The 12751-nt window shown below is 47.4% G+C and overlaps 4 protein-coding genes across 4 annotated transcripts; all 4 read left to right on the plus strand.

Moving 5' to 3' along the window:
- The first annotated feature begins 2171 nt into the window (after positions 1–2171).
- On the plus strand, positions 2172–3928 carry BDW70DRAFT_139334 (GIY-YIG nuclease family protein). Its single transcript, XM_073737372.1, has one exon. The coding sequence runs from the start codon at positions 2420–2422 to the stop codon at positions 3704–3706; it is 1287 nt and encodes a 428-aa protein (XP_073594505.1). The 5' UTR covers positions 2172–2419; the 3' UTR covers positions 3707–3928.
- A 353-nt stretch (positions 3929–4281) lies between these two features.
- BDW70DRAFT_151422 (alpha/beta hydrolase) lies at positions 4282–5067 on the plus strand (the record flags this gene model as incomplete). The annotated part of the gene is made up of 4 exons (XM_073739289.1): positions 4282–4455; positions 4514–4616; positions 4661–4929; positions 4972–5067. 4 exons carry the CDS (start codon positions 4282–4284, stop codon positions 5065–5067), a joined length of 642 nt encoding a protein of 213 aa, XP_073594506.1.
- Positions 5068–7370: 2303 nt separating this feature from the next.
- Positions 7371–8955, plus strand: BDW70DRAFT_77418 (fasciclin domain-containing protein). Its single transcript, XM_073744824.1, has 3 exons — positions 7371–7733; positions 7787–8384; positions 8438–8955. The coding sequence occupies exons 1-3, from the start codon at positions 7512–7514 to the stop codon at positions 8740–8742; spliced, it is 1125 nt and encodes a 374-aa protein (XP_073594507.1). The 5' UTR covers positions 7371–7511; the 3' UTR covers positions 8743–8955.
- Positions 8956–10714: 1759 nt separating this feature from the next.
- BDW70DRAFT_77432 (BTB/POZ domain-containing protein) lies at positions 10715–12003 on the plus strand. The gene is made up of 3 exons (XM_073744825.1): positions 10715–10815; positions 10863–11415; positions 11491–12003. Exons 1-3 carry the CDS (start codon positions 10790–10792, stop codon positions 11860–11862), a joined length of 951 nt encoding a protein of 316 aa, XP_073594508.1. The 5' UTR covers positions 10715–10789; the 3' UTR covers positions 11863–12003.
- The last annotated feature ends 748 nt before the right edge of the window (positions 12004–12751 follow it).

Consider the following 12751-nt stretch of genomic DNA (forward strand, 5'->3'; position numbering starts at 1 on the left):
AATCACCAGGCGCGAAGCACGAGAAAAAGAGAAGTTAGGAGAATTGATTTTCAGCTTAATTAAACCATGGCAACTGCGTTTAAAAGTGAGCATCTCCAGCTTCACTCTCTTTGACTTTGTTTTTCTTTTGAGATTGATGGAAAAGCAGCGGGCTTGAGGCATGTTGATCACTACGTCAGTCGCAGATCAGAACCAGGCCGAAAGTATTTGTCATCGGGAAGCTGGGAAGAGCTAAGAGCTAGCTGCAGGGAGCATGTACTGCTCTCATTCAAATGCAACCTCCCCCTCACTAATCGTGATATGATTACTCCTATGCTCTTGTAACAGGACTTGGCCTCCTGAAAAGGATTAGCGTGTTGTGTCCACGCTGCTGGGACGGGCCGCTAACAGCTCCGTACTTCCCCGAGCGAATCATATCCTGCCTACCGGGACACCTGTAACTTATCCAACACCTCGCTCCACTGCTAATATTACGATGTTCAGAATCACTCCACGCAGCTGACCGCCTAAATAATCACATCTTTAACGTCCTCCATTAGAGGGTAAATAGTGCCTGGATCTCGGCTATGAAGAATCATAAGGATAGAAGTCATCCTCGTTGTCGCCTGTCTCTTACAGTTATGAATTCCGGAAAAAAATATCACAAATCAGGCACACTAATAGAACGGCATATTAAGATTTAGTAAAGTCCAATCATACTCGGCGTTATATCTGATGCAAAATTAAAGTCCCGGTGGCCATAGAAGCCCCAAGCTGCGCTAAATTTAGTAATTTAGATGACTAGAAAGCCTATGTGCTAGAATATCTCCCACGGTAAAAAGTCCTTCACGCTGAAGGGGCGGTGTGTTAGCTTGACCGCCGAGTCAGGATGAGCTGTCTAGGGAGGGTTGACATTCTCGGGTCTGGCGGTAAAATTTAAAATATGCCTTAAAAATGCACCTGACTTGCTGGACCGGGGTGTGGATCTTGTAGCTTGAAAGGCTGGAGAAAGCTGCAGATTGACGCCAGTGCTGCTAGTGGGTACTGGGGCGCAGGGCAAATTTCTCGTCTTGGATTAACAGAGTACTTTTGATATGATAAGCAGGCCACGCTTAGGCCCCCTGCGCGCTCACAGACCAGTGTTTGGCTCTTCAGCCAAGTAGAATTACCAAAAAAAGGCAATTTATTTAGCCAGATTTTCTTTTATCATCAAATCCTGAATACAGAGCCAATTGCCCTGTAGAGGTTGACATGATATTGCGTTGCAAGTCTACCAGAGCACGCGCTCGCTGAATGGGAAATGGGTCAATGTTTGTGGGTTACTTGCCTCTTCAGCCTTACATCTTCCTCATTCTGTTGGCCTGCTTGAGCACTGAGACACGTCTATGATTACTGAGTCAGTCAGGGCTTCACCTCCTAAAAGACTCAAAAAAAAAATATCACAAGTAGACATGGTGTCACAGGCTATGGCCTGGGTCTTGGTTATCGGCAATGCCCTCAACCAAAGGTCTAAACAAGGTTACATCCGTCTCAACCAAGGTTCGGAAAAGTCAAAAATGTTGACGTATGTCCAGAAAAGTTGATAAAAGGGACGAGAGAGGGTTCATGTTTGTGTCTTTTATTTGTTTCTCTAAGCTTGTGATATTCGTGAATACAGGACAGCTAGTTGAAAACAATACTTCCTACGCCCGTTACACATGGAAGCTGAGAAGTTAGTGCGTGTTTTTTTCTCCAGTAAACATGGTTTTTGCACCTGCCCGCTGAACACTCGGATATCTCCGGTGGAAGCCGGAAGCCTGAGCAGCCTATCTAAATCACGAGGAGCTGCTGTAGTGTGGAGACAAGTCTGAGCCCATTTCTGGCTGAACAGAGGGAAATGGGGAGGGATTGAAGTGGCTTTTCACTAAAATTACAGCCTTCACTCTATGTTGACTTATGAGTCTAGGACCTGCTAAAAACTACATGCATAGCTATCAGGGCAAATTTCTAAACTCTAGGCGAAGGTGGCATTGTGTGCAGACTCATATGACAATCTTTTGTATGTTCAAACACCGCACTTAATGGAGTGCATGCTGAGCCCATACCTTGTCAGCCTAAGACCAAAGAGGCAGCCCAGCGAGAGGCCGATAGGCAGATAGAACTCTTGCTAGACATTGCACTCCTTTTTCGATGGCAACGATGATATCCTCGCCGTGATAGGCACAGGCTCGACAGGGATTCCGATCCTGCAGTGCCACAATATGAGAAAGCGCGGGTCCCAGTCAGAAGGTACTGTGCAGAGCCTCGCCTATGCCCAGAGGGGCCTGGGGGTGCCTCCCTTTACCAAGGCCCAAGCAGATACTTGGTTCCTTCAGACCCCCAGCGTTCAAAGAGGTTCAATCGACTTTCTATCGACTCCCATAACTAGCCACCTATTTACTCGTTAGTCCCAGCAACCACTATGCCGTTGGAGCGTTTTATTCCTTTGGATTCAATCAACCTTAGCGATTCCCAATCGTCCAGCAGCAGAAGATGCATTGCGTATTTGGACGATGGGAAGCGGTGCAGATATCTTATCCCTAAACCTGACCTGGCAACCGCTACGAGTATTCGAGTCCAATACGATGCCAACACTGATGATGAGCGAGAATCTAGCCTGACCAAACTTGCAAAGCTTTACCTTTGCAGCAAGGCAGGGCATAAGACGGATGAAAATGTCAAGGCAGCCATTCAGCAATGGATGCAGACTGAGTGGCCGGTTGACCTGCGAGTCGCGCGATCTGCGTCCCCCAGCGACTCTGAGGTCTCGGGAACCAACGCACCCACAGACGAAGACCGCGTATGCAAGTTCTCACCCAGTTCTCAGTCAAGAAAGGCTCTTAGCGATGTGACCCGCACCAGCAGGAAGCTTAAAGAGACCCTAGAAGGCATTCAGAAACCGACCACCAACAGCAACGAGGGTTACATATACATCACAACCGCCCCGGCTGCACCAGGGTTCGCACTAATCCAGCGCTGCTCAAAGGGGTCTGACCCACTCCGCAATCAGAAATGCTATCCAGGCTCGCAACTACACTGCTGCATCCGTTGTCCCAATGCACAATTGGTGGAGAAACTCGTTCTACACGAATTGGCCGTCATGTCTCGGGTCTATAAGTGCGAGGAAAGAAGCTGCCAGAAGAATCACACAAAATGGATTGAGGCTGCTGCAGAGCGGCTGGAGGAGAGCGTTAGGGCATGGGCGAAGCTTGTGGAAATTTGCTACACAGACAATACCATGCTTACTGCTATGAAAGACAATGTTCCAGGAGAAATATATAATTTCTCCCAAGAGAAGGACAGATGGTTAGAATGGGCTAAAAAGACTGCGGAATCACTGAAGGTTATATCCCAACCTGCCTCTTCACTCCCTCCTAGTCTTCCTCTACGACCAGCGCAGAAACCATCCGAGTCTTCCTTCATCTCTTTGGCGACGACCACCTTCTCCGAGACGCCTCGTCCCTTGACGCCATGCACACCACCAGATGTCCGTGGCGAAGCTGTTACTCCACCAGGGAGCGCGATGAGCCAAGCTCCTGATAGTTTCTCTTTGAGCGCGCAGACCACAGACTCGGTTAGAGGTGAACATGGGAGTGGGGTTGAGCCGAATGCACAACGGGAGCAGAATCGTTCAAACGGCAAGAGGATGTCAATGAAAAACTTTTCATGGGTTAAGGATTTGGTGAGAACGTCTCGGAAATCCTTATAGCGTTGTGTGAATTCCTGAATCGAGGATATAGTCAATGCCCTTATCTGTGTTGCATTTCCCCCCTTTCTTCCCCCTGCCGAATTGTCTCTTCAAATAGTGTCACTGTCAATCTGTAGTACATCTTTCCGTTGGTTCTGTGGCTTCCTGCTATTTCAGTCCTGTTCCTACCATGCACTGTGTACACTGCAAATGCGACTGTTTGATTATATCAGGGATAAGTTCTCTCACTGAATCTATTCGATAAAATATGTACAGAGCATGGTGTTGGGTCTCTGAGTGGTTTAGCGCCAGATTGATGCCCTCCGGATAACCCTGGACATAAAGCCAACCAGACCGCAAGGAATCAAGAGGATGAGGAGCCAACGCTCCACTCTGATGCATACGGATAGTGGATTATCTGATGCTTGCGGTGAGATAGTAATGATCGCTAACTGTTGCCGACTAAGCCGCAACCCCGCAGCCCGAAGTTACAAGCATTCTCTGAGCGAAACACTCGCATGTTTTGGCGTAAGCCCTAAAGATTAGCTTCTCCTTATACCAGCTACATATTCAATCCACATTGAAATTCTAGGATCATGTCTCCTCTCCCAACAATTGTCCTCGTCCACGGCGCTTGGCACACGCCGTATCACTACCGGCCATATATTACTGCTTTACAGAAGCACGGGTTCGTTGTCCACTGCCCTCGTCTTCCCAGTTCAAATGATGTTTCTTCTCCGGCTGCATCTCTTGCAGTAGATGTGAACTGCGTTCAAAGAGATTATCGAGTCATTGGTTAATGGTGGAAAATGCGTCCTGATGGTCAAGCATTCCTACGGCGGGTTGGTGGGCACCAATGCGATCAAAGGTATCAGCAGAGCAGAGCGCCAGAAATCCCGTCAGCCAGGCGGCGTCATCATCTTCTCTATTCGTGTGCCTATCTTCTTATGGCCGGGGAGACTATCTGGTGAAAAGTGGAGGCGTTTGGATATGCCTCTCTCTGGCCGCAGTTCATGGACGATTCTCCCGACGGTACTACCATTCCCAGAGAACCAGAACTGTGGTTCTATGGCGGCATCGACAAGCAGATTATCAAGAGTGATCTTGTACCGCAGTTGGTGTGCGCACCGTTATCGATTTTGAGGGCAGAGGCAGAGCCTATATCCTGGAAGGAGTTTCTTCCTGCAACGTACGTCTTCACTCAGCAGGATTATGCCGTTCCCAGAGATTTTCAGAATCAGATGGTCTAGTGTGCTCGAGGACATGGCGTGTCCCTGCGAACTGAGAATTACGATACGTCCGATAGCATTTTTCTCACTAGGACTGCAGAGATGATTCAGGTGGCCGAGCGAGCGGCTATGGATGGAAGGAATCTTTCCTAATACTCACAGCAAGTCCGGCTTAGGGGTCCATTGCCAGCATTGAATTCGTCCCGAATTTCGATAGAATAATCAAAAAGACGTATGGGAAAGTTCGCATACCTCCTGGTATCAGTGACGATTTTGAGCATGATTCTAGGATAAATAGATCCCTCCCAATTACCTATATTATTGCCTAGTGAAACTTCAAGATTAGCTAGCATTGTTAAAATACCGTTTCACATCAGTTCATTTCTATCTGGTTGATATTCTTTAAGGCAGGCGTGTCCTCATTTGGCCCTCCTCTAATCTGCAGCTGTCCTTTGGCCATGGATCTCTCCAGGCTAAAACCTTGGTGTGCCTGCGGACCTTGTCCAACTATCGCACGCATCTGATTCAACCAGAAGCCCTCTTCAAGTTGCAGCCTTCGTGAGTCCGCTTCCTTATGTCGACGACTTGTATCATGTTGCGAGGAAGGGGCCTCGTCCACGCACATATTAGGAAGGACACTTTTTATAATCTGACGCTTGTCCAATTATTTTCATCGCCTGTCTGCCACAGCCTAGGGCTTGTAGTCATATTTGTTCCATTCTGGACACAGTGCTCGAGTTTTATTTGGCCCGGTGCCAACCCATTACCATTGAGAAGGTCAGCAACTCAGCAGAGGACCGGGAAGGTAGACCTCACCCTGAGAGATTGGAAGGGTCTAAGCTCCAAGTAATACCTCAGACTCTCCCGAAGGACATCTGGCAAGAAGATGGACTGAATGGGTGGGCAAACATAGAGTGATGTTCAAGGAAGCTTCCAGTACAAGCCATTCGATCAACCTCCCGCGTAGCAAGACTGAGACGAACCGCATCACCAGACTTTCCATTATCGGGAGTTGCAGAGAATCACAGGACTAGGAGTCAGCTCCATTTGCCCACGCTTATATCATGGCCATCCCTCCAACTTCGAAAAACCGGAGTTTAGTATCTATTATGGATGATATGAGCCCTTTGGGAGGTTTGGAAAAAGAAAACAGATGCATGGTCCTTTCTTGCCAATTCGATTATCAGAGACTCACCTTGCAGCTTCACGAGAATGCCAATATAACTATCCTTGCTTGCTTACTATTATGGCCAAGAATTGCAACTACTTGACTGGTTGCATAGTGCTGTGATTAACACTATATACTTTAACCTGCGAGCGGCTTACTAACCCACCTCGGACCACCACACGGGAAATCATTTATATAGAGATTATTCTGCGTTTGACAAAGACATCTACCCGCGAGAGCCATGGACTGCTAAAACCCTAACGCGAGCACGCCTTACCACCTCCTGAAACGTTCCTTGGCCACGAGAATACATCTATACCCTAAAGCTGTTCGATTCCGCTTTAAGATTCCGATATTACCCACGCCCAACAGGCACGAAATTTTGAAACCTCAAAACTATGACCAAAGGGGGAATTCCCCAGCACTGGCTTTCTTTTGAATCTAGTGCAAGCATAAGGCTTTGTGGGTCCGAAATAAATAATGGTCTAGGCCTACTACAGAACCTGGGGGGAATAATACGGGTGACATTCTCCTATGTGTGCTCGATAGCGCCGTTAAGATATACCTGTCTTATATCCGATGCCAGGCAGGCTGTCCAGTGAACTATTCGTTGTATATCGCCGAACATCATATAGCAATTCTGCATCTGATCATGAGTGTTGTATTGATCCTTTGAGCTTTGTTCAAGCAAGTACGGACATTCGTTTGCAGGGCGGCCAAATCGTCCGTTAACCAACAAGGTTTTTAGATAGTTATAGGAGTCCAGACCATCGATCGGTGGTCATGTGGTCGACGGAGAAAGAACAGTAGGTGCTTGTCTGTCCATCTTTATTGAATGTTACTGGCCTCAATATCGGGGTAACCGGGCTGAAATGCTTCGTCGGGGAGATCCACGAGCAGGCAGAAGAGCTTCTCTACTAAGTCTTCTCGGCTTCAACACCCAATATGGCTTCAAGAGGCCTGATGCACAGAGGTTGGGCGAATTGGAGTATGCAACTTCCCTAGGACTAGGCGAATATCTGCTGCGTAGATTTCGGAATACGGCTCAATGCTAGCTTGGTTTTCTCTAAATACAACTTCATAATGGTAAATGCAGTCAATCTTTATCAAGCAGCATTAGGATGTGGTTAGAGGTAGAAAGGCCGCCTTAGCGAGTCGGAGTTAGGCCATTATCTCTATTTTAGGGCTAGCCGACGCGTAATAGTGTGTGACTATTGTTGAGATGTAAATAGACCGCTAATAAGCATCGACCATTTTCAGCTACAATCAGAAAGATTACATGACCCTTGTTTTTCAATAGAGATACTCTATATATGGCTGATCGGAAGAAGAAAATCCCCTTCCCCTCACTAAGCTTTTATAATGACCCAGCGTTCTCACCTGTGAAACAAAGGGCACACTTCTAAGAATTGTGTCACAAAGCCTGACCATGTTTTCCTTTGCAGCAGTCGCAGCACTTGCTGCACTTACGACCGGGTCTACGATAGCCTCTCCACTCATGGATACCCTTCTCACAATTCCGGCGCTGTCAACGTACGCTCATGTGTACAACATGACAGGGGGTATCGTGGAGATTAACCCGATGTTCACCAAGCGCTTCAACTACGACGAGGACAAACGCAACTATACTTTTCTAGCTCCCACTAACGAGGTGAGTCTCTTCACTGACTAACCTATAGACAGTGGCAGTCTAACGTACGAGAGGCATGGGCCAAAACCCCCCCAGCGATTTTCGACGTCCTCATGACGCAGCCAGCCTACCCCTTGACTGAGGCCCTGCTACGGACGCACGTCATTGAAGCCAGTCTGACGGCCGCCAATCTAGTGGGCCTGACTGGAAGTGACACTAGCGTTGGCGGAATTTCAACCTCCCTTCAGCTATCCAACACAACAGAACAATTCCATCGGGGTGTCCTCACCAAGACCGTGCAAGGGTACTATATCGACTGCACGATGTCCACCAACGGCGAAGTCCTCATCGACGACCAAGCAGCTATCGTAGAAGCGGATATCGTTGCCGACAACGGCCTGATCCACACGATTGACCAGATTATCGACCCGTTCCTGATCTACGGTGGTGGGCCGAGCAACCGGACGACTGCGCCGACGACTGAGATAACGAATCTGACCATCGCCGCATTCCTGCAGACGGATTCGCGACTCATCACCTCCTCGAAACTTCTCAGCACCAACTCTCCGGATACGCTCCGTCGCCTATCGAAGCAGTCCGGCTCGAAGCAATTCTTCGTGGCTCCACAGAACGAGGCTTACGACCTCATGCCGACAATTCTTCCTGTGTTTCGTAAGTATTATTGTGGAACGGGTGTATTAGTAGACTGATAGTTCTATTCCAAGATACCCTGGGGGCTCCGTATAAAAGCCCATTCAACACCCTGCTGTGGCAGTTTGGCTGGGTTGACAGCGATGCCAAGTGGTTAGCAAGTCTCAACTTCAGCGACGCGGTTACGATTGCCAGCGACGTGACTGGGTTGAATTTCACAGTGACCCAGGAGAAGGACGCTGTCTTCATCATGAATGCCGGTCTAGTCACGCAGGTTGAAACAGCCAATGGATACCTGTGGATCGTGGACCGGTGGCTGGACCCGTTGTACCAGGCCTTTGGCCCGGTCGACCGGTTTGGCATGTCGGAATGGCCCTGATTCACAGTATTTATTCCATCTCATGGTTCCTAAACAACTCACATATTTATGGGCAATGGAAAATAGATAACAACCTCGCCCTTGATGAAACGCTCTGAGCAGTATAATCGGTATCCTCTCAAGTGCTCAGATATGTATGTATAGGTATATATGTAGTTCAAAGGTCAGTTTAAAGGACCAAGGACATTCTTATAACTAAGACCGGTTCTTAAGAGAAAATAGTTATAGTAATAGTATTCGCTACCTGCTTTGTAAAGAAGGACTATAAAATGCTCTAGTCCTTCATATCCTTAATATACCAGGCTTATACTTTTGATACACTCTGGTTATACTCCCAGTTGGTTTATATATTATGAATATAGCCCTGATGTTTTTGGGTTTAGCATTGTATGGGATGGTCTCATTACACGCACGGCGTAGTGTACACGACTTTAGTCAAGTAGCTTCTGAGCTGCTCTCTTCTCTAGCTATTCCTTCCTGTTCTTACGGCACGTTTAGACAGAAAACCATCAACCTACTTTATATAATATTGCTCCAGGAAAGTGAGCCGGGCAAGCTAAGTGTGAGAATTCCACCCTGACTCCCGTGCACTTACCCTAATCTCACCAAGTCGCGCGGAGGTAAAACGGTCTCACCTTAAGCTCACCTGGTCGGCTCTTACCCAGCTTCTGTTCACCTTGAAGTCACACGCCAGCGCTGGTTAGCAGTATTGTGGGACCACATGCGAATCCTAGCACTGAGGGAGACAAGTCGTCCGGCGGACAGTGTATTTTTCGATGTTTCTTTACGCTGTCTTTAGTGGCAACGGGGTTTAGTCAGTCCTCATCAAAAACCTTGAAGCTCTCTAAACCCATCCGCCGAGTCTAATTGCTAACGTGACTTCATTAGAAGCGGACCCCCGGGTTCCATGCCAGTTACGAGCAGTATTCTAGCTGTCGTCTTGCAGCTTTACTTATCTAAACCAGAGTAATTAAGCATGCTAAGTAGGTCTCTACAGTAACCTTAGAACGCGAAAACGGGGCAACTCCTTTGTGAAGATATTACTTACTCCAACGTAAAAGCGAAGGTAACCACCTTCCAATCATTAAAAAGAAGAAACAAACCTTTCCTCTTTATTTACTCAAGGATAACTGGTCCTGGATTAGATGCATTGTCGCAAACTCTACGAACCTCTCTAATGCATGTCGTGTGGGTGATGAGAGAGTAAGTAGGTCACTAATCAATTGCTATTCCATTATACACCCATTCTTCATTGCCACTAAATGATTGGGCCAGGGTACTCAAATCAGTCGCACACTGCTTGGGTCCTTCTCATGCGGAAAAAATAAGCATAAATAACCAAGTATAGCATGAACCGGCTCCTTAAATAGAATTGATAGGCTCAAATTATTCTGAAAAATTCAGCTTCATTTTAGTTAATACCGCTTATGTTACTTGACAAGCCGCAGTTTCTCTTTTACAGGCTCTATCAAGCAGTCGTCTATATATGGCAACAGACGCCAAGTGAATCATCACAGGCTGGAAGATCCTTGAACCAATGATAAAATGTCTCAAGGCCCCCAAAGTAATTGGGAAGTTGGAGGCGGCACAGGCACGTTGCAGCATGACAAATATATCCCAACCCATGTCGCTAGATTCAGTAATATCAGTCACTTCGTACCTTGTCAGCCCACACCTTGGATATAGATGATCGTCCATACTAAAGTACCACCCCGCATCAAATATCGCATATTTCCCTCAAAAGCTTGGACTATAGCAGAATAAGTATACTGCTTCAGCTTTTATCTGCCCTGTTTTACTCACACTGCCCTTACTAGTGAAGGATCACCTACCCCACGCCGAGCGTGTAGCCATAGGTATTTTATGAGCTTACTCACATTGTGTGGCTGCAGGGATGTTAAATTAGTCGGACGTGAAGCGCCATTTAGTTTAGGAGTACATTTATAGTATTTAGAGTGGCACCACGCTCGGTGCAAACTTTGCGTGTCTATTTTCTAATTATTCTTCACATCAATCTCAAACTCACTCTGATTTACAAAATACTAGCATGGCGCCTGAATATCTGGATTACAGGTATGAAGCAAGAATCCCATCGCACTAGCTGTTGCTTACCTGCGTAGAACACTTTCCGGCGGTACTGTAAACCTCACTGTAGGGGCCTCGGAGACACCCTTTGATGTCCATATCGAGCTACTATGTGATCGGTCATCATACTTTGACAACCTACTAGAAAACCGGTATACCGAACTAACCCCTCGAGAGCTCGTGTTCCCCAACGATGTCCCCCAAGTCTTTGCCGACTTTGTCTCCTGGGCATACTGCGGGAGGATTAGCAGTGCTGGGATGGCAAAAAATTCGTCTCGGTCACTGCATTTATTCCAGCTATGGACACTTGCAGAGAGATTCCGAGTACCTGAACTCCAAGATATAGCTTTTGCGAATTGCAAAGAACTCTCTGACTTCGAGCCTGATAAGGTTATAGGCTCCGAGGCTGTTCAGCATGCTTACTCGCAATCCAGTCCAGGTTCTACTATCCGCCAGCTTGCGGTGGATATATGGGCAGCAAGGGCATCGGATTCCAAGATCTTGCGATCCCGGGTAAACTTGCCTTTACAATTTATAGAAGATCTGAGCGCCGTCCGGCCTGGTACTCAGAAGTTGTTCGCGTCTGAAGTATACATGCTCCATCCTGTCCCTACCCATGAAGACTGTCTATGTATGTTTGTCGCTGATCTGAACTACGCAAAGGGTGGAAAGGATATCCCAGATACTCCATTTTCAGTCCCACCAGTTTCCAACCAGTTCGAACCTACACCTTCAGAAGATTTACCGCGTCGCGCGTCGGCGGCTCAACTTGCGAATAGAAAAATCAAAACCCTTTCTTCTCGGCGGCGCAAGTCTGATCAAAGATCTCGACCGTCGCCACAGGGCCCGATTGCCGCGACTGCGACTCCGGTATCCCGGGTCATTGCACCGTCAACATTGACACCACCGAGACCTGGCCAACGTAAAGTCCGGGTTAGGCTACCACCTTCAACAGATTCGTCATATACCAAGTTCTCCATGAAGTCAATCCTGGACGAGCTATATAAGATCGAAGATAATGGTGAAAAGTTGTAAGCAATCAGAGTTGATGGCCCATTCCTGGAAGAGAGCGGGTAATGAGGGTTTTATAGCTGAATGAGAAATAGCAGTCGTGCAAGGTATAGCATGTCAGCTCAAGGCGAGTGAGACAGATAAGTCGGTAGTGAGCTGCTTGCTTTGCCTATACACCCAGCTAGCCCTAATTCACTTGTAGTCGCGCGCTATAAATACCCTATTTAACATTCTTACGAATGGTACTTTGGGTATCGGTTTATTTATGAAGCTCAAGTATGAAGGATCTGCTCATAATGATAGAAACTATGCCGAGGCTTCGCGTCTTGCTGCGATCCTGCGGTCCTTTTTTTTTCTTAGATGTTGTGAATAGTTGCTACCCATGGGATCCTCTGCGTGGAGAATGTGCTGGAATTGGAAAATTCTAGCAGGGAATAGACCGCCCAGGCAAGTGATAACTTGCGAAGTAAACTTCTTTAAAAGCTGAAGACATCTCAAGGTTCTTGGCAATATGTTGCAATGATTGCCGGAGGCACGGCTACACGGACCCAACAAACAGTTAGCCATGACGCCGGAAGATACTTCTAGAGGTCCGAGGTCTTGACCTTAAGCTAGGTATATTCCCTGTCTTACAAGGGATGAGTGAAGGTGACAAGATGTTCAGAGTTGACGAAATGCGGTGGATTGCGGCCGTCTTGCCGCTCCGGATCTGGAGGAGATCTAGACTAGACAGTACCGTAGAGATAAACCTACCAACTCTGAACGCTGCCTCCAGTCCAGAGTCATTTATCTAATATAACCCGATGTAGTACCGTCAGAACAACGTTTCGTTATCCAGCGAAAGGGCGGCCTGGAGGGTGGGTTATGTAGGGCTTTATTGGCTCTCCAAATACGCACCATGGGGCAAGATTGA

This window comes from Aspergillus foveolatus (assembly GCF_047715535.1).
Source record: "Aspergillus foveolatus strain CBS 279.81 unplaced genomic scaffold BDW70scaffold_36, whole genome shotgun sequence".
In the NCBI taxonomy this organism is placed as follows: domain Eukaryota; kingdom Fungi; phylum Ascomycota; class Eurotiomycetes; order Eurotiales; family Aspergillaceae; genus Aspergillus; species Aspergillus foveolatus.